Genomic DNA, 21,415 nt, shown 5'->3' on the forward strand with positions numbered 1-21,415 from the left:
TTTTTTATTATTTGGTGTCTAATTATAGATTAATATAATTGATAACCATACATTGATTGTTGTGTAATTCCCTTAAAAAAAATTAATTTTTAATTTTTAATCTAATACACACATGCAAAGCACGTACACTATCCTAGTAATATAAATAACTATACTACAGAAAAATAATAAACATATTAAGTGCTAAAAATTATAAAAGAACAAGTAAAACAATCAAAACTTGGAATCGAGGGAATTAGGTTTTGACCCGCTTATAGAATTCTTTTTAGCCTATTTTGAATAAACTCAAATTCAACTCAACGCAACCATTTGTGACTTTTGGTTGATGGCATGCTACATATTGAAATGCTATGCTAACTCAAAGGGCAAAAGGCATCTTGGCCAATATCCTAAAGGAAAGGAAAGAAACGCCAACAAAATCACTATCCAGATCAACTTACCTCAGAGAATGTATATGTTCATCTAGTTAACCCTAATCAGAAAACAAATATACTTCTGTGATAAATTTTAGGTTCAATTTGCTATAGTTACGGAGGTCCAGCAACAGTTGAGAAAATGAACTTCATAAAAAATAGCTAGAAACAGTAACATCTGGGTACAGTATGACTTTAATTAATCAAAGGAAAATTGTTATCACTGCTGTTTAGATATATGAAGGTCAATTGTAGAGACTCATAACATATAAGATGAATCAACATAAAAATGAATTGAGAGGCATTTTAACAGCGGAGCAGTATTTTCTAAAGAAACCAAGTTCTCAACGGCAAGGGTGCAGAAAACACAACAATTGCTATCCACCAAAATCATAGATCAACGGTATCATAGCACGAATTACCACGCTTCACAGTGACATAATTCAACAAACGGGACAGGAATAGATAATAAAACAGCTGCAAAATCCATATCTTGGTCTATGATGATGTATGAATATAACATAGGCAAAGAACCTGATGCAAAATTTTTAGATGTCACAACAAAACTCAACTTAAACAATGTGATGCTCTAAAGACTACCACCACCATATTGAATCACATATTCAGAGTCTAAGCTCCAGGGACCTCTGCTTCTGCCTCAGCTACCGTCTCATCAGCTGGCCGATCCATCTTCACACCAACATCCTCTGAATAGTCACCATGAACCTACAACAAGAACTCTCAGTCAATAACACAACAGTTGCTGCTAACAATATGAATGCAACAGTAAACCATATGTGCGTAGTATAGTGTCTAAAGCATGATGAACCGATAGATAATATACCTCCATCAGCTTGCCAAGATCAAATTTAGGGGCCTTGAGGATCTTGACCTTTCGGATATAAACATTTTGTAGGGGGAAGATGCTGGAAGTTGCCTTCTCAATCTCCCTGCCAATTGATTCAGGGATGAATTTGGCAACCAAATCCTTCAAGTCACAGGAACTTGCTTGGGTCCTCATGATCTCAACCATCTTTCTACGGATCTAACACAATACGAAAGATATTCTTGTCAGCGACCAAATCGAACTATCCAAGACATGATGATGACAGCAACAAACATATTATGTCTCTGCATAAGTCAGGCCAAGCAGATAGTCTATACCTGACGGATCTGGCTGCTCTGAGCATAACAGGTACGCTTCTGCTGGTTTGGACGCTTCTTTGTAAAAGCAATGCAGAACATCCTGAGAGTATAGCTGTCGGTGGTCTTGACATCCACATGAGCCTCAATCAAAGTCTGCCATTTGCGGACCAGGGACCTCAACTTGTCCGTAGTGAAGTCCATTCCCTATAATAACTTAACAAATTTAGAACTGAATATATCACCATGTGTAACCTCTGAAGCAGTGTGAAGAAATGACTGACTAAAAGGAACATCTTACATAGAAGTTTGTGAGGACATTCCTCCCTTGCACATCTTCCGCTCTCAATCGGATCTTCCTAAAAGCCTGATCTTCATCCTTCTGAAGATCAGCTAAACTAACTTCAAATACTCTATGTTTTAAGCCCTCTGAAGCAATCTGAAAGGAAAACCAAACAATTATTCCTGTCAGAAAGAGCACTTACAATGATATCTTTTAATTCCAAGAAATGAAAAATCCCTAGTCTCATATACAAGAATAAGCTCCCTATTTTTTAAGGAGCAGAGTTAACAATCACACAAGTAGCAGAACCACAAAACAACATGAAACAGAGTAAAGCTAGCGTAAAACTTCTCTAGATATGTATCAGCATCCACGCATACAGGAAAATAACCAGATAGGAATACAAGCAATTGCCATCCCACATTTCTATACATTTAAGTTACAGAATAGCAACGACACATCATAACCTGAAATTAAAGAATTCAACTTATCTGCACATCCAGTAACATGTAAATTATCTTGGCAAACCAGCTCTCACCAACAGGCAACATCAATTTTAATCAATAACAAAAAAAATTGAACTCAGGATGCATCAATAATAGAACCATTTTCTGGCAAATTTCTCACAACACATGGACTGTTAACATTTCTCTTCACATTCAGCAACATACAATTTAACAAACAGCCAAACCCTTACTACTAATAACCAGCATTTCTCCTCCACGCTATTACCAAACACCACCAAGTTCATTCAACATATGGATATAAATCTCTTCGTTAGTTATCCAACATTGTACAAAACAAAACCCGAAACATACTTAAAAGAGATAGTACCAATAAGCAGCAAAACAAAAAACGAACAGAATCGCAAAGGGAATAAGTACCTTGGTACCCTGAGTCCTGGTGACGAGTGTTTTGCCGACGTTCTTGACTTCAAAAACCGACGGTGCCTTGATGTCATACCAGTCCTTCTTTGCATACGGATCCGCCCTGTACAGACAAATCCACATAAGTAAACCACACACATACACACAAAAATAATAAAGAAGTGTTGAGTGCTGCTACACTTACGCCTTCTTCTTTCCTCCCTTCTTTCCCTTCGAAATCCTCTTGTTCTTGCCCACGGCCATGTTGGAAATGAGGGATTTGAACTGATGCTATATGTGGGTGGGGGGGGCGGGGGGGAGGGGGGAGGGGATGAGGTGCCGCTGCGGGAATGTGTGAGAAACCCTAATTTCAGTGAAAGAGTGATGGCGTAATGCGAGCATGTTTATATATATGTTCGAATAACAAAATTGGACACTTGTTTTGGGTTTTATTACGGCAATACCTTTTATGGCCCTTATATTTTTTTGGAGGATAATTAGAGAAATGAACTTTTTAAATTTATTTTTTACTTTACATAATATAATTTTTATTTTTTTACGGATTATAGCCTACTTTTAGCATTTATAACCTATTATCTTCCTCCTCACTGTCGGTCAGGAAAGCTCCAATCGTTAGCAAAGCTTCGATAATCGGCGATGCTTTAAGCTCCGATGAAGCTCTATTCCGGTTAAGGAGCCTTCAGCGGTGATCTGATCAAATAGAAACTGATCGGATTACTTAGATCTGACTGAAATGATTGGTTTTTGTCGGATTCCAATTGCTTAAGATTGGAGAAGATAGTGACATCGCTGGAGTTTGCCAGAGTTGGCAGTGTTGTTAATTGTTTGCCAGATAAAATGGAAGCATAGTGGTGGTGATTCACCGGAGAAGAATGTAGAAATTTTAAAAAAATGTATTAAAACTGTATTAAATGCAAACAATCATTGTAATACATTTCGAATTCAATATAATAGATTTTATGAATTCGATAGTTATTATTTCATAACAAATATAATATATTCTTTACAATGTAAACTAATTTAAATTGTATCGATATGTTTGAAATTCACATATAATACTTATAATAAATTTGTATTAAAAATATTTTAATTATATATATTCATCATATATATTAAAAATATGCCTATAATACGTATTATTATTGAATACAAAATGTATGGCAATTGTAACTTATTTTTTTCTCTTATTATGATGTTAAAAATGTATTATATTTAAATTTCAATCATACATAGCACTTAAATTAGTTTGTGTTATTACAGTAAAACTGCATTAGAAATGTATTATATATGCATTTGGCTATATTTGATAAAAAAAAAAATTGGCTATAATCAGTAAAGTAAAAGATGTGTTCTAATTCATAAATAACGTTAAATAATATAGCATTTATGTAAATCACTCATTTTTTAAGGGGGAGGGGGGCACTACCTATTTTAAAAATAAATTATCAGTATTTGATCAATTTATCACATTATAGTCAGTCGGTCAAACTAATATCATTTAATAGTTATTGGAATACTTTGACCCGTTCATTCATATACAATTTTTATATCGAATTGATACAATGTTTATACCATACTGATAACTTTTTCAAAAGAGATGGAACCTATGCATACATATACAATTCCTATATCAAATTGATACAACGTTTATATCACATTGATACACTTTTTGAAAAGAGAGGGAACCTACGCATACATATATAGTCCTTATACCAAATTGATACAATGTTTATACCACTTTGATATATTTTTATTTTTAAAAAATGTAGTAGCAAAATAAAGAAAATAAAAAAGCTGAATTATTTTTTCATAGAAAAAATGGGCAACTTTTAAAAAAAAATAAAAAATGAAACAACAAAAACTAAAAAAAAAAAAATAGAGAAGGAGACGAAGCCAACAACAAAATGGCTAAAAGAGAAATTAATTTAGTGGTTAATTACAGGTAATTAATTATGAGTGATTATTATGATAAAATTATTTTAAAGTGAAATGCTATTTTTATTCTTTCCTTTTTTTTTTAAGGGAGTGTGGGGCGGGGGAGGGGGGAGGCGGGGAGAGGGAATCGTTTGTAGAGATTAATCACATAAGGTCCCCCCACCCAACACTCACCCTAAAAAAAAAAAAAAGAAAAAACTTCGACAGTATCAATCAAACTTGATTTTAATTAGCAAATAACTTTAATTTTAACAACGAACATCTATATATCTCAATTCGCTCTCAGTGTCTCTAGATATCTAATGTTAACGTGGCACATACTTCCTCCATCCATTTGAGGTTTTCTACTACTGACTTGTAACACATGTTAAAGAAACAATAAATGATATGCGTAATTTATCATATCACCATTGAATATCATTAACTCAATACTTTGAGAAATATATTCCATAATGACTTTAATAGATAATTGTAAATAAATTATTTATTTATTTTTTAAACTGAACAAGTATTATTGGATATTTATTTTTAATATGATGAACAAGTAAAAATGAATGAAAATAATAATAATTTGAAATTGTCTAAATAATCACTTTATAAATTGAGATATTCAACTAAATGAGGATGACTTTTTTATGTTTAAATATTAAAATGTTTACTTACCATTTGTGGTTAAATTTTAGGGGCGATCTATATATTATTGTTGTAAGATTTTCCAACTACTAATTTCTTAAATAGAAAATCGCTTAAGTCTTATTTATTAAGTGCGCGTGAGGACATAAATGGAAAGATATTTAGATAAACAAAATCATATTTGAAGTTGAAAATTGAGGGCTATGTTTTGACTGTATTTCAATTGAGAAACTCATCTTCAAAGACCAATGCCAAGCGATGTCCTTTTTTTGGAAACAGGAAAGAAACTTGAGGTGTGTTTGGTATGATAGAAAATATTTTCCATGGAAAATATGAAAATGTTTTCTTGGAAAATATTTTTCTGAAAAATAAGTTGGTTTTTTATTTATTTTCTTATGTTTGGTTGGTGAGTGAAAAATATTTTTCGAAAAATATTTTATGGTGTTTGGTTGGTGAGTAGAGAATATTTTTTAGTGTTTGATTGGTGAGTGAAAAAATATTTTTTAGAAAATACTACTAACTGTTAACTAGTATATCAGTGTTTCTAACAACTCAACAATTTGTAAGAAATAATTTAAGCATAACAAATAATATCAATATCGAATTCTAAAATACTACAATCACTAAATTTAAGCAACTATTAATTAACAAATATAGGAGATGCTTTTCAACATATTGTCAGGACAATCTCAAGATACTACAATCAATAGAAATATAACGGAACGACAAGCTTATTCAACCTCGTGAAATAAGTTATATCGAGTACAAGATGAAACATGCAATTAGCAAAAGTAACATAGGTAAGTCTTTCTCTATGAATATAAAAATAATAACACATTCAACGAACATTGGAAATGGAAAAATTCGGGTTTCACTTTTTTTCATTTCAAGCAGTGAAAAATTGAAGCAAAGTACAGTAAAAAATATTTTCGAGTAATATAAATTTTTGAGAAATGTAAATTTTTTGAGTCATGTGAATATGAGTATTGTTTGGGTGGGAAAAAGGGATAGGGTGGTGTCAACTTTCCCTGTCCCATGAGGGAAGTCATTTTCCATCAAATGAAGGAAAATGAGTTGTTGTGGAAAATATTTTCCCAACATTTCATTACAATCAAACAAGGAAAAATTGGAAAATATTTTCCAGAAAACATTTTCCATCAAACCAAACACACCCTTGAAAGAAGAAGAAACTCATATATTAGCGGGCTCTAAAGAAACTTGTTTGGTTGTGAAAATTAAAAATATATTTATTTTATTTGATATTTTAAAAGTTGAAAATATAGAGTTAGAATTATGTTTGGCTCGTCCAGAGCAAAGACGAGCTTACATTTTCCAGGGGCTCCACCAACCCAAAGATTTTCTTATCTGATGTGATATTGTCCACTTTAAGCTAAGTATGCACGATTTTCTTCCAAAGATCTCACACTACTAAGAGATCTTACATCTTATATGTAGCATCTTAATTTCTTCAACTACCACATTGGTTCACACACCCAATATGACCATAGTATTTTTCTAGTTCCTTCAGCTACCAATGTGGGATTTTGGTTCACACAACCAACACGACCATAGTATTTTCAAAAATATTTAAGACTTTAGATGTACTTCTATATAAAGTGATAGGAAAAATTGTGAGCAAAAAAGTGAAAATATCTCAAGAGGCGTTTTTCAAAAAACCAAAAATTGTGAAAACATATTCCGAAATATATTTTAAATTTTCATGACCAAACAAGTATTTCGAAATAAAATGAAAAATATATTCCGAAATATTGGGAATAATATTTAGGTATATTTATGGCCAAATGCATACCAAGTCCTGCTTCTGTTTTACAAGTGACAACCTAACATAATTGCCAAAAGTAGAAGAAAATGGAGGAATGGAACCGTGAAGTTCTATCAACTCACCATCAAAGGATGTGGTGCAATGGATGGGGCTGCTCCTCCCTTAACCAGAGGTCTCGGGTTCGAATCTTGGGTATGAAAAAATCCTTGGTAGGGAGCGCTACCCCTGAATGGGGCCTATCCGGCGCAAATTCAAATTAGTCGGACTCCAATACGGATATCGGATTGGGAACCAAAAAGAAAAAAAAAAATTCTATCAACTCTCTATATTCTTCACACTACGTCATGGAGCTGCATTTTCGCTACTCGTGATTTATTTTATCTTCCAATTATATACATCCTCTTGAGTGATATACTTTTGATATAAATATTGTAATCTACTAATTATGAAATGGCTTTCAGATGACTATAGTTGCTAAATGAATTCTGGGATAGTGGGATTCTACATCATAATCATAAGCAACAATAATTATTTTGAATCAAAGTTAAAAGAGATAAAAGTCACTGTACACCAATCCAGTCAGATATATATGAAAATGATTGATTTATTCATGATCTACAATATGAGATGCAAGGTGCATTTAGAAGAGGTTTACAAGTCTAGTTGGAAACCATGCTTTCAGTTTCTTGCACAAAACCATCTCCTGTCCAGTCTTTGTCTGATTGCAACCCTTTCTTAACCGCTTTCCTTTGACGTATTGCTTCTTGCTGCCTTCTCACCAAATCCGTGTGCGTTGTGAAATAATCAAGTGATGTTCTGCGCATAACACAAATTCAAAAGATTACTATCATTAGTTATCGCGTATTGGTTTATGCAGTAGCATTGCGAAAGGTCAAACTTGAAGTGCTTGGCAAAATTAACAGAAACCATAGACGTGGATTTTATAGGTAGAAAGTTCAGAACCCAGATCGAGATCCTATTTAATAATGAAAGTTTGGAATTTTTTCAACTTGGATAATTTTGGGTTGAGAACCAAAATGTGGTTAAATACCGATTCTTGGTTTTTCTTTGACCTGTTTTAGGTCCGTATCCTGAGCCGAGGGTCTATCGCAAACAGTCTCTCTACTTCTTCGGAGGTAGCGGTATGGTCTGCGTACATTTTACCCTCCCCAGACCCCACTTTGTGGGAATACACTGGGTTTGTTGTTGTTGTTTTAGGTCCGTGTTGGACTAAAATGTACCCCACTTGGCCAGCAAATACCAATAGATAATCCAATCAAGTTCTTGATATTCTAGTGAGCCTTTATTCCTTTTTTCTTCTTTTAGATGTAATTTAACGTCTCCGAGTGTGTGTTAGAGAGAAGGAGAAAGAGAGATATTACCCTCTGAAATCTTCTATTGATGAAAAATTGTGCTTTCTCATGAAATCTTTCAGCTCAGAGCACAACGTTTTCACAAGTCCATATCCATGCATCATAACACCGGTACAAACCTACATATAAATCAATAAAGTTTAAGTCATTCCAAGATAATGTCATGCAAGAGAGGATGGAAGGGGAAAAAAGGAACAAACTAAGAAGAGTTGCCCATGAGTCTAGCATGAAATCCTTAGTTAAGAATCCGAACTTATGGCTTTTAGCTTATTTTTGTTATTCTGGCTTAAAAAAGAACATTTTATCCTTACCCAAACAGTACATAAGTCTCTTCTGCATTTTACTGAAACGGCACTAGGATTTAAACCAAATTGTTTGAGAGATTTTTCACTCGTGTTCGATCACAACTCAGAAGAAATTTTGGAGTCGTCATAAATTTGGTTTAGGCTAAGGAAGTGTTTCACTCAATAAGTATAGTAAAAAACACAAAAGGAAAAAAGTCACTTTCTAATCCAACCTGTACAGTATTTGCTCCGAGGAGAATAAACTCAGCGGCATCACCACCTGTCTCGACTCCCCCAATAGCAGAAAGTGAAAGGTCCTTATCTCCAAATTCTGACTTCATCATCCGTGCAATGTTCATTACTTTTGCAAGGGCAATTGGGTGCACTGCCTTCGATGAGTAGCCTCCAGGAGTAGAATATCTAAAGCAAGCAGTAGAAAATGAATTGCTGAAGCTTACAAAAGCAGAAAATTTAATTCAGCATACTTCTCAATGTAGAAATACTAACCCCTCAACACAAGGCTCGGGCCTTAAGGTGTCAAGATTGATTCCCATAACACTCATGATCGTATTTATAGCAGATACTCCCTCGCATCCTTTGTTAAGAGACACCCTAGCCGGCTACAATCCAAGGGGCAGAAATTAGAAACACAGAAGACATAAACTTTTACATAAAAGAATGCTGATGACTTATTGGCCGTGAGTGAATAAAAAACTAGTGAGATGCCACAATTACAGTAGGGAAGTGAAGTGAAGATGGTTTAATCCAGATATACAAACTATTAACGATAAATAAATTACTTCATTTCAAGCCAAGGTGGTCCTCTTACATGTCAAATAATAATCATCAGACAGCTTTAAAGAACACACAATTACCACACTTCTCATGTCCTTTAACAGTCATTAGACTTCATTCAAATCGGTAATGAACTTATCTTTGATCCTTCTCTACGATTGGGAACTGTGAAAAGATATCTTGCAACCAAACCATGGATAATCTCCCACTAAGTAGAGGGGTCTCAAATGGAGAGAAACAGCGCGACCAAAAGAAAAAATTATGATATGTTATCAGGTTGAGTTAGGGAGGAATGACGAACAATCCATCCTGCATAAAACTAGTAGCATGTACAAGCTCCACCCACCACTATTCCCCTACTTTTGGGGTGATCTGAAAATGTTTTAGTAATAAAGGAAAAGCAAATCATCATACATATGAGAAGTTATGACCTTCTTAACATATGAAATCAGTTCATGTTTTGAACATGTTAATGGTGATCCATTATTTTGGTTATATAATGCCATATCGAAATACCTTTGTGATGTCAGTGATATTCGGCGTCATCTTTGCCCATACTGGAACTGTGGCTACAGCATTAATCCATCCACAGACCTCCTCCAAGAGATCACAATCTTGACCAACAGCAGCACCCATTCTACGTTCTGGCATACCATGGGGGCATGAGAAGTTGATTTCAATGGCATCCTGTAAAACAGATCAATATAGAGAGTCATAACAACACTAATATAATGCAGAACGAAGTCTTATCCATTAAGTCCCATATGCTTACAATTCCAGTTTCTTCAACTCTGTAAATAAGTTCCTCCCATGCAGCTTTGTTGTACTCTTCCATGATAGAAGCAATAAGTATCCTCTCTGGATACTCTTCTTTCAACTGCCTGAACTCTTTCAGCATTGTTTCAAGAGGCCGATCACTAATGAGCTCAATATTCTGCCACCCAATAATTTGTCCTTTGGCAGAACCATTTGCATCTGCTCTTAGTTTAGCATATCTTGGGGTCACATTTTTAACTTTATCGGCTTCCAAAGACACCTAAGGGAAGAAAAAGAAATCGATTAAAAATGAAAAGACTTGTTTTCTCCTTTCGGCATCAATCACACCGGAGAAAGCCATGCTTCTTAATAAGATATTCAACTATACTTGTGTCACCAACCCAAGTTTGCACCATCTCAGTCAAGATAAACCAATCATGTTATCATCAAGTCAATAAAATCATTAAGAATATTTTAAATATTGGGAAGATGAACTCTGTTCATTTCATATCGTTCTTATATAATAGAAACTAATATGGTGTTAGCTAACAAACTGAATGATAATTCTTTACTCTCCACTCTTTTCAGCATAAATAAGTAAAAAGTGCTGATCTCACTTTGTAATGGACAAAAAACATTTTTTCAAAAGTGAAAAAGGGTTTATCTCACTTGTCAGTGACAACTACTTTTTTAGGTCTACTTGATCTTTAGAATCAGCACATGCAGAACTCCATAACAAGTTGTAAATGATTACCCGACACATCATCTAAGACCCTACATAGATGATCTCAAGGGCAGATCCAATGTTATGGTACCTGGGTCATCTGAATCCCGTACTTTCGATGCTTAAAAATCGCGACAAATAGTAGATATGACACCACAACTTTAAAAATATAATACGTTCAACACTAACAACCTTAAAGATTGAATACATAAAATTTTAATACAGGATCTGCCTCGGGTCATGATCTCCAATATCTAACAAAGAAGATCAATATAAATTCATGTCATTCTCCAAAATGCTCCCAACTCAGTCACATACAAATCAAAAGCTCAATATAGTTTCTTCTTTTATTTAGACTTTTCATCCTCGTACTTAATCGAATCTCATTAAAGACATCAAAAGTACAACTAACAGATAACAAAAACAACTGGCACTAGATCCACAACTAAAAAGTACTAGTAAACAAAAGTAGTACGGAATTCAAAAAAAACTTTTACCGTTTTGGCAATAACAGCACCCCATCCTTCATCAAAGGCTCTCTTCATGACAGTATAATTAGTCCCAGGAGGACCCGACCCGATAACAAACGGGTTAGGCATTTTCAACCCGTTAACAGTAACACTAAGATCAGGTTCCACAGAAGACTGATGACCCTCTGAAGCCATAACTCTCAACCCAACTCGTCTTCTACCCAAATTAACCCGACCCATCATAGGGAATAGAGTACCCGAATTACCATCATGTCCAATTCTGATACGTTGTGCCAATCCAAGAGAAGCCATAGCTGGAAAAAGATTGATTGAAACTTGGTTGTTGTTGTTTTGGACTTAGTAGAAAGTTGGAAGATCGAAAAAGATGAAAATGAATATCTAGGAATCTGAGTTAGAAAGAAATTGGTAGTAATACTATTATTTAAATATAGGTGTTGATTGGAGTTGTTTAGTTGTATTTTAGGAGGAGAGATCAAGAGTGAGAGAGACAAGGGAAAAAATAAACGCTTACTCTTTTTATAATATCTCTTAGAGATCAAGAAACAGATGACGTTAATCTTTTTTAATGGTGATAGATAACTGAACATGGAGATGATCTGTGAAGGTGTTTATTAAAAGAAAAGAAAAAGAATTTCATGGAATGCTAAAAAATTAGATAGGGAAATGAATTAGGAATTATGGAAAAGGGTTAAAAATGCCCTCTACTTTCATAAAATGATTATATTTGTCTTTAGTTAAACTTTAGGGTTATTAAAGTATGCAAATATACCCTTCTATTTAATAAAAATCCACACGGGCTAACATTTAGCTGACATGGACTCCACGTGGCATGTCATGTCAGCGTCACAGTTTTTCCACTCACACAAGACCCCATTTTCCTTCTCTTCTACACAAAATATACATGCACAACACACCCATATACACACACAACACACCCATATACACACACATATCCATATACACCATACACACACTCACTGATTTAGACTACACACACAGACCCAGAACAACAATAGCGAAAAACAGACCACGTCCGAACATCGACATGAAACAAGAATTCAACTACAACAGAACCAATCCCTGCTTATGCGATTTGGTCGCCGAAATTGACAGAAAAACAGTTTGTCTTGGTCGTTGTCGAATCGCCGGCGAGATCTGGTCGCCTGAACGAGCTCGGGTGTCTCGCTGCTTCACTCGCTACTTCACTCTCTCTCAAGCTCCCTCTCTTTTCACTCAATATCTCCCTCTCTCGATCGGATATGTGTGTATTAGTGTGTGACCAGTGAGTGTCTTCTCTGTGTGTGCGTTGGGAGCAAGAAAAGAAAAAGAATGGAGACTCTCCCAAAAATCCTGTGGGTGTTTGTATTCCTTTGGTCTATTTTGTAAAAAATGAGAAAATAAAAAAAATGGAGAGTGTGTATGGTGTATATGGATATGTATGTGTATGTCTATGTGTGTGTTGTGTGTGTACATGGGTGTGTTGTGTATGTATATTCTGTGTAGAAGAAAAGGAAAATGGGGTCTTGTGTAAGTGAAAAAAATGTGACGCTAACATGGCATGCCACGTGGAGTCCATGTCAGCTAAATGTTAGCCCGTGTGGACTTCCGTTAAATAGAGGGGTATATTTGCATGCTTTAGTAACGACGGAGGTATATTTAACTCTAAAGTTTAACTAAGAGCAAATATAATCAATTTATGAAAGTAGAGGGGTATTTTTGACACTTTTTCCTAGGAATTATTTGTTTGTATTTAATAGGTTTGAATCTGAATGGTTCAAACTTTACTTCATATTATTATGTATATTTATTTTTTATTAAAATCATAGCTTTTAACAGGTTCAAATACGTCTTAATTATTTATGTCTTAATATTCTTGTGTTGAATAATATTCACCAGTACTTTATCTATAATCATCAGTCACCATCACTATCCCTTCTACCACCACCATCAACCGCCACCACCAACCACTTTCAACATCAAAGCCAACATTGACAATTAATATCGCTATCAACCACTATTATTAGCCGTTACAAAATCTATCACCTCCATTATTCTAATTATATCCACTGCTATCGGCATCTCAACGCTAACATTAATGCCAATTTCACCACCATCATAAACCACTACCGACCAACTCATCTATCACCATCACTAACTAGCACTAATATATGATTAACCTCCACACATTCTTTGGCCACTACCACCATCATTGTCATCGGTATCGCCACCTATACCATCACTTCAACGCAATGGCGGAGTCAGAATTTTCATTGAGGAGGTTCAGAAGTAAATATACGGACTAGCCGAAGGGGGTTAGCATATACTATATATACATAACAATATTTTTGATCATGTAAAAATTGTGTCATTTTTCAACGAAAGAGATTCGGATGAACCCTTGAATTCAACGTGGCTCCCCCACTGCTTTAACCACTATCATCTCTACAATTTATCTCTACTAAAAACCATCTACATTATCACAGCTAATAACGTTTTCAACTATCACCAACACATCATACATTCATTCTTCAGTCATCGTAATCAATACCTTCAAAAACTATCATCAACCAACTTCACATCACAATCACCATCACGGCTATCAATCACCACCGTCGTAGTAGTCACTAAAATACCAACTATCTCTATTATCACAACTATCACCATCAACATTACTAGTCACTAACATTAATCATTACTACCACCACTACTAGTACAAACCATCTCCACTATCACGTACTAACAAACATAATTTTTTTCAATCAAATAATAATTTTATTGTATTGATTCAAATATTTTCTTAATAAATAATTAATTTTTTATATGAATTATATTTTTTATTATATATACAAATAAATAAATTTTATACTGTTGAAAAACAAACAATCTTAATCATTCAGTTTTCAAATCTACAAACAACATTTTAATCATTCTAATGTGCATTCAGATTTAAACCTCTGAATTATTGATACAAGCATAAAGAGCACAAGGATTACAAGGTCTTATCAAAGGTTCATGCTTCGAATTGTCAAAGGTTCACACCTCGGATTTGAAAATGCTTGAAGACGTTTTGGAACCATTACAAAGCCTTGTTCAAGTTGAAGATTGGAGAAAGGGTCCTTACAATCCAAGACCGCTTATACTTGGGATTATTAAGGGTAATATTGTCTTTTGATAGCTCTCTTTTACACTCCAAAGGAGCACCCTTCATTAAGGGTATTTTAGTCATTGTTATGTAATAGTATAAATAGACCTATTAGCTTCTATTTTCCTTAGACTTTGATGAATTGATATTGAGTATTACTCTTAGTGTAGTTTCTTTCCTTAGTGTAGGGTTTGGAGAAACCATCTTAGTGTAGGTCTTGGAAAAGACATCAAAAAAAATTTGAGAGTTTAATACAATTGATGGATTTCATTTGTGTTGAACATTTTGGTAAGAAAGGTATGATTGAGGAAGTGTGAGTCCTTTGGTCCATCTAAGAGGAAGGTTTGAGCTTCTATTGGTGAGGTGTGATTGATGATTTGATACACCATCTTTTGTTAATCACTTGGTAGGAGTAAAAGTCTTTCTACTATCTTTACATTTTATGCATTCTTCTTCATCTCCCTTTTTTCTAGTTGCTGATTTTTGTTCCTTTTGTGTCCATTTTCGGTTTTAGCCTTCCTTTAGACTATCAATTATAATAAAAACAAACAACCTTAGTATTCCCTCCCTCGTATCATTTTGATACATAATTCAAAAAATAATAAATAATGCAATAATTTTATTATATAAATATAATATTTTTAAAAATATATTGAATAATAAATAATATTGAATAGACAAAATAAATATTATTAGATATTTATTTTTGATATAATAAGCAAGCAAAAAATGAATGCAAGGAGATATGCCGAGTGTTGTGGACTAGTAGTTATGTGCAAGTTAACGAACTGTTCATTCTCATATTAGAATTTTATATATCAATTCGTATGGTTTGCCCTCTTACTACGACACCTTTTACATGTTTTTTTATTTGAATTTTTTTTTAGTTTAGATTATAATTACGAAATATAGCTACATTTTATTTTATTATGTGATTATCAATTATATCAATAAAAGTATATTTAAGTGGTAGATATTAATCATATGAGGTTATGATCAGTCGTATTAGAACATATCGTATCAATTAAAAATGTGCAAATAAATTGTATTAGCATTTACTATGACAAGCGCGTATATAATGTATATTTACTACAAAATCTGAAATGCAGCTATGTTTCATAATTTTTTGAACAAACTGCAATTATATATCGTAAATATAAGAGAAAATGGTCAAAAGCCCTCTCAACCTCTACCTCAAATCCTAGCTACACATTTACACTTTGCGGTGATCCTATGACCCTCCTAAACTATTTAAAAATAGAATATATACCCGTCTAAAAGTTCATACCCAGATCTGTACAATTGAGAGAGTTGCACGCGCCTATCAACTAACGCCACGTAATATTATTATTTTTTATATTAAAAAATTATTTATATCCTATTTTTTCCTTATTTTTTCAAAGTTCATCATCTTCTTAATTTGAAATTGAAAACGAAAGGGAACAAAAAGGGAAGGCTCATCATCATCTTCTTCTTAATTTGAAAAAAAAAAAGTGCACAAGAAAGGGAAAGGTGCTCTTCATCTTCTTAATTTAAAAATGGAAACGAAGGAATCATAGATACACATGTTAATTTTGTTTTGATTTTTTAATCCTTATTCACAAAAAGTGTTGGGTTCATAATTTTATTGCTCTTGTGAATTTGGATGTTGTTCAAATGATTCCAAGTGATGGAATTATTATGAATGATCAAGTTCCAACTATGAATGCAGAATTAAACACTTTTAGTGATCAAAATCAGAATCCCGAAATCGGTAATTTAGCCAAAATCGTGACAAACTCAAAAAAATTAAAATACAAAATCAAACTACTGTGGTACAAATTGGTCACGATGCAGCTATGGAATTTCGAAGAGCAGTTCTTAGCACCCCTACTCGCAAAAATTCTGATCAGTTGAGTGAAAATTGAAGCTCCGACGAAGCTGCAGATTTCGACGATGAAGTTTCGGTGGGTGTAATGAGGCAAAGTCAACATCAAAATGTTCAGGATGATAATATGAACATACCCATTTCAAAAGCTTTTGGATGCCATTGATGAGTTCTTGAATGCCATTATTTGAGTTCTTGGATGCCATTGTCTGTGAGAAAGAAGAAGAAGAAAAAGAAGAAAGAAAGAACATGAATAAATAAAAAGAATAATTAAAAATGAATAAAGAAAAAAATATTAAAAATAAATTTGTAATAAAAAATTCGTTCTCACTCTCTTTAAAGAGAGTGAAACACACTCTCTTACCATATCAGCGTTTGGGGGGTAATAATTCCATTTTTAAATAGTTCAGGGGGGCCATAGGATCCATGCAAAGTATAGGAGTGTAGTTGAGATTTGGGGTAAAGGTCGGGGGACTTTTGACCATTTTCTCTAAATATTTGTTATGTCATGTAATTTTTTTATTTGAGTTTTATGTATAGGTTTGTGGATAGTAGGGGTGAACGTTCGGTCGGTTCAATCTGATTGTTTAATATCGGTTCGATTTATCAATTTTCGGATTGACTAAAATGACATCCGTAACCAAATCGAAATAAATTCGGTTTGGTTCGATTTTACAAATTCGGTTCGGTTATTTTGAATTTTTATTTCGGTTTGAAATATTAAAGTAGTTAGCCTCTCTTTTTCATAATTGAGCATTTAAAATTGATGGATTTTTTGAGAAAAAAATATTTTTTTCAAACCTTTTTTCATTCCCAAATATAAATAACTCAACATGGATGAAAAGAAATGAAATAATCATAAGTTTAACATAATACATAACGTCATTAATCATTACATATAATATAACCTTGCATAAATAGTCCATAAAATAGTTCAAAGTTACCAAAATAGTCCATAAAATATTTGAGTAACTAAAACAATCTATAAACAGCCTGCGGCGTATGCGAATTTGCTGTTAAATATCAATTGTGAATGTGAATTACTAAATATTATATATATAATATATATAATATTATATTATATATATATATATTAATATTATTATATATATATATATATTATATATAATATATATATTATTTATTTGTTTATAAAATTTTGTTTTTTTGATTTAATCGATATTTTTTTAAACCGAACCGAAAAATCAAAATTTTAAAATTACCAACCGAATCCGATTCGAAAAATCGAAACCAAAATTAAATTTCAATTTGATTTTTTGGTTTTTTTAGTTTAAACCAAAATATGCCCACCCCTAGTGGATAGGGACTTGATTTTCTCGTATACAGGGGCGGAGCTGCGTGGTATTCAGGGGGTTCACCCGAACCCCCTTCGTCGTAAAAATACACTATATATGGTACAGTCTTTTTTCTATGTGTATATATATTAAACTGAACCCTTTTAATATAAGAAAAATAATTGGCTCAGTGGCAAAAGGGGTGCAAATTTGTACACATACGACCCCCTGGTTGCGGGTTCGATTCCCAGTTGCAACAAGAGTTTTACATTTTTTAATTGCTTCTTGTGTTTTAGAATTTTAAAAAGAAAGTTTATTTCTAAAGACCAAATGATGTTGTTTCCCACATTAAGTTTATTTTTAAAGATCAAATGACGCCATTTCCCCCACTTTCAGAAAAAGGTCAAATTGAATTAAATTAAAAAATTATCACTATCAAGTTTCAACATTGTTTCACTCTCTTCTTCCTTCAATTCTTGAAATACCCGATAGCCAATTATTTTTACCAATTTAAAAAAGGCTTTCAAAGTGTTCTTCATTCTCATTTGCACTAAATCTTCAAGTATGTCTCTTAATCTATTCTTTAACTGTTGAAATTGTTCTTTAATTTCTTGTTTAGGGTCAAAAATTGGGTTACAATTTCTTTCATGTTTTGATGCTCGAAGTTGATTTATATTTTGTATGTTGTGTTTATTTTGGTGTGTAAGTGATTGTGGAAGTATTGAGTATCCAATTGGATTCAAAATAGTAAGAATTTTATTTGCACACCAAGTGTTTGTCAAATTTCCCAAATGAAACTTTTAAGAGTTTTTCTATAATTTTTAGGAAATTTCTCAGTGATTATGAGTTGTGATTTATGTTCTTTGGTTTATATATCATGTGTTAACACAAATTGATGAAAATAATTCATGTCTTACTTGAATTTTGCTTGATTTTATTTTTTTCAAAATATCTTATTGCTTGATTTTTGTAAATTCTAATTAAGTTCTTACTTTACGATCACAACATTCGATGAAGAAATATTTTACCACTATCCCAAAATCAAATTTAGTCTCCACGATTTCGAAATTCAATTTAGTCTCTCCTAATCATAATCAATCTCATCAAGAAGAAAATGCCAACCATTCTGAAATAATATTGCCTCCTTCTCAAGAATTTGATTTGAGTTCTTTAAAGTTTGATCCAGGAGAAAGAATTTCAATATTGAAGTATCCTTGAAGTATCCTTCAAAACATCGTGATCTTATTAGAATAACGTATCTCTTGAATGGTCCTTGTCAACCTCGTTTGAAGCCTCACGAGTATCCTCAAATAGATATTTTTTTATTAATGCGGCGTTCAATCATGAATGGTTTGATGATGTATATCATGATTGGTTGGAGTATAGTGTTAGTAAAGATGCAGTCTATTGTTTGTATTATTAGCTTTTTAAAGACAATAGCATTCATCAGGGTGGAGGTGAAGTATTTTCAACTACGAGATTCAAAAGTTGGCATAAAAAGAAGAGTCTTGGAAAACATATTGGTCTACCAAATAGCATACACAATCAATCAAAGAAGAAATGCCAAGATTTATTATGCCAACGACAATTGATTCAATTTGAATTTGATAGGCAATCGAATCAAATTAAAAAGGGATATTTCATTCACTTAACTGCTTCGGTTGATGTAGTAAGACTTCTCATAACTCAGGAATTTGCATTTCGAGGTCACGATGAATCTAAATCATCACGTAGTAGAGGTAACTTTCTTCAAATACTCTCATGGTATGCAAAAAAGTGTGATAAAATTCGTGACTATGTGCTAGAACATACTCCTCTAAATGATCAAGTGACTTCTCCAATGATTCAAAAAGACATTGTGACTGCATGTAAACTAGAGACAATTAAAGCTAATCTTGAGGAATTAAATGGTGATTACTTTGCTTTACTAGTTGATGGTTCTTTTGATGTATCCCGTAAAGAGCAAATGGCTATTGTATCATGATATATTGATAGAATGGGATTTGTAATGGAGTTACTTATTGACATTATTCATGTTCAAGATACTAGTGCTTTATCTTTAAAGGGGGCAATCGTTAATTTACTTGCTCAACATTCCTTATGTCTATCATCCGTACGTGGACAATGTTATGATGGGGCAAGTAATATGCAAGGTGAGATAAATGGTCTTAAAATGTTGATTAGGCAAGAAACCAAATCGGCTCATTCTATCCATTGTTTTGCTCATCAACTTCAACTAACTCTTGTTGGAGTCTCAAAAAAGTGTATTGAAGTGGGAAAACTTGTGGTGTTAGTTTCAAATATTTTAAATGTATTGGGATCTTCCTTTAAGCACATGGATGAACTTCAAGATTCTCAAAAAGATAAACTTCAAGAGGCATTAGATATGGGTGAAGTTACTACCGGTAGAGGCTTGAATCAACAACTTGGTCTATCAAGAGCTTGTGATACTCGTTGAGGATCCCATTATAAATCCTTTAGAAATTTTATTTTGATGTTTGACTCTATTCTTGATGTTCTTGAATCACTTGTTCTTGATGCAGGAAATATGGATGAAAGAGCCAAGGCAATGGAAAATCTTGAAGCTTGTCGAACATTTGAGGTTGCTTTCATGTTGCACTTGATGAGATATATTTTGGCTATTACAAATGAACTTAATAAGTGCTTACAAAAAAAGGGAGCAAGACATTGCAAATGCTATGCTACTTGTTGAAGTAGCAAAGAGAAGGTTGCAATTTTTAAGGGATAATGAATGGTATTCTCTTATATATTGATAAGGTGTCTATATTTTGTACCCAATATGATATTTGATGCATAACTTTGAAGAACCATATGTTAGCTCTTTAAGATCCTGATGTAAACTTGCTAGCTATACAGTCTTACATCATTACCGTGTTGAAGTGTTTTGCAATATTATAGATTATTGCTTGTTTGAACCCAACTAACTCATTTTCAAGTTTTGAAATCAATAAAATAATGAGAATGACGGAGTTATATCCAGACGACTTTGATGAATCTAATATGGGTACTCTTGAGAGTCAACTTGCAAGTTACTTTATTGATGTTTGTGATGTTGATGAAAGGTTCTCTGATCTCAATGGGCTATGTGAAATTTCCAAAAGATTAGTGCAGACAAAGAAACATTCAAATTATCCTCTAGTATTTCGCTTAGTGAAACTTGCTTTACTTCTACCCGTTGCTACCGCATGCATTGAAAGAGCTTTTTCGACAATGAAGTATATCAAGAATGACTTGTGGAGTCAAATGAGTGATGATTTTTTTAGTGGTTGTTTGGTGCCTTATCTAGAAAAAGATGTATTTGATAATATTTCTAATGATACTATTATTAAGACATTTCATGATATGAAAACTCGTAGAATACAATTGTAAATTATAATAATATATGTACTTGCATTTTGAATAGTAAAGTTATAATACTAGCTGAAATTGAACGATGTTCAGGAGAATCTCTTGGCTTCCTTTCTTTTTCTTGTTGTCACCTATTTGTTTAGCGTTGTCTTTTGCTGTCATAATATTACTACATTGCCCAGTGTTTGAGCATTATAGGCTCCAGGAGTAATTAGTTGCTTGGACAATTGCGTTTTTTATTC

At 33.2% G+C, this 21,415-nt stretch overlaps 2 protein-coding genes and 1 long non-coding RNA gene across 3 annotated transcripts; 1 reads left to right on the top strand and 2 right to left on the bottom strand.

The window, feature by feature from the left end:
* Nucleotides 1-793: 793 nt before the first annotated feature.
* On the bottom strand, nt 794-3,770 carry LOC107862857 (40S ribosomal protein S3a). The gene is made up of 6 exons (XM_016708557.2): nt 2,911-3,770; nt 2,724-2,829; nt 1,858-1,995; nt 1,578-1,763; nt 1,258-1,458; nt 794-1,139 (listed from the first exon to the last, which is right to left on the bottom strand). Exons 1-6 carry the CDS (start codon nt 2,967-2,969, stop codon nt 1,044-1,046), a joined length of 786 nt encoding a protein of 261 aa, XP_016564043.2. The 5' UTR covers nt 2,970-3,770; the 3' UTR covers nt 794-1,043.
* Nucleotides 3,771-7,586: 3,816 nt separating this feature from the next.
* On the bottom strand, nt 7,587-12,172 carry LOC107862856 (dihydropyrimidine dehydrogenase (NADP(+)), chloroplastic). The gene is made up of 7 exons (XM_016708556.2): nt 11,507-12,172; nt 10,302-10,565; nt 10,046-10,216; nt 9,242-9,354; nt 8,968-9,154; nt 8,460-8,569; nt 7,587-7,893 (listed from the first exon to the last, which is right to left on the bottom strand). Exons 1-7 carry the CDS (start codon nt 11,789-11,791, stop codon nt 7,737-7,739), a joined length of 1,287 nt encoding a protein of 428 aa, XP_016564042.2. The 5' UTR covers nt 11,792-12,172; the 3' UTR covers nt 7,587-7,736.
* Nucleotides 12,173-18,138: 5,966 nt separating this feature from the next.
* On the top strand, nt 18,139-20,704 carry LOC124897111. The gene is made up of 3 exons (XR_007053729.1): nt 18,139-18,366; nt 19,255-19,543; nt 20,348-20,704. It is a non-coding gene; the product is annotated as an uncharacterized LOC124897111 (long non-coding RNA).
* Nucleotides 20,705-21,415: the final 711 nt, after the last annotated feature.

This window comes from Capsicum annuum, chromosome 3 (assembly GCF_002878395.1).
Source record: "Capsicum annuum cultivar UCD-10X-F1 chromosome 3, UCD10Xv1.1, whole genome shotgun sequence".
Classification (NCBI taxonomy): Eukaryota; Viridiplantae; Streptophyta; class Magnoliopsida; order Solanales; family Solanaceae; genus Capsicum; species Capsicum annuum.

What these genes read in the sequence shown, in the direction of transcription:
- LOC107862857 (XM_016708557.2), bottom strand. Translation starts at nt 2,969, where the DNA reads ATGGCCGTGGGCAAGAACAAGAGGATTTCGAAGGGAAAGAAGGGAGGA. An exon ending in CCAGGACTCAGGGTACCAAG is followed by an intron (nt 1,996 to 2,723) that starts GTACTTATTCCC and finishes TTTTCCTTTCAG; the next exon opens with ATTGCTTCAGAGGGCTTAAA. An exon ending in ATGTCCTCACAAACTTCTAT is followed by an intron (nt 1,764 to 1,857) that starts GTAAGATGTTCC and finishes AAGTTATTATAG; the next exon opens with GGAATGGACTTCACTACGGA.
- LOC107862856 (XM_016708556.2), bottom strand. Translation starts at nt 11,791, where the DNA reads ATGGCTTCTCTTGGATTGGCACAACGTATCAGAATTGGACATGATGGT. An exon ending in GTGCTGTTATTGCCAAAACG is followed by an intron (nt 10,566 to 11,506) that starts GTAAAAGTTTTT and finishes TTCTTCCCTTAG; the next exon opens with GTGTCTTTGGAAGCCGATAA. An exon ending in TCAATAGAAGATTTCAGAGG is followed by an intron (nt 7,894 to 8,459) that starts GTAATATCTCTC and finishes TGTTATGCGCAG; the next exon opens with AACATCACTTGATTATTTCA.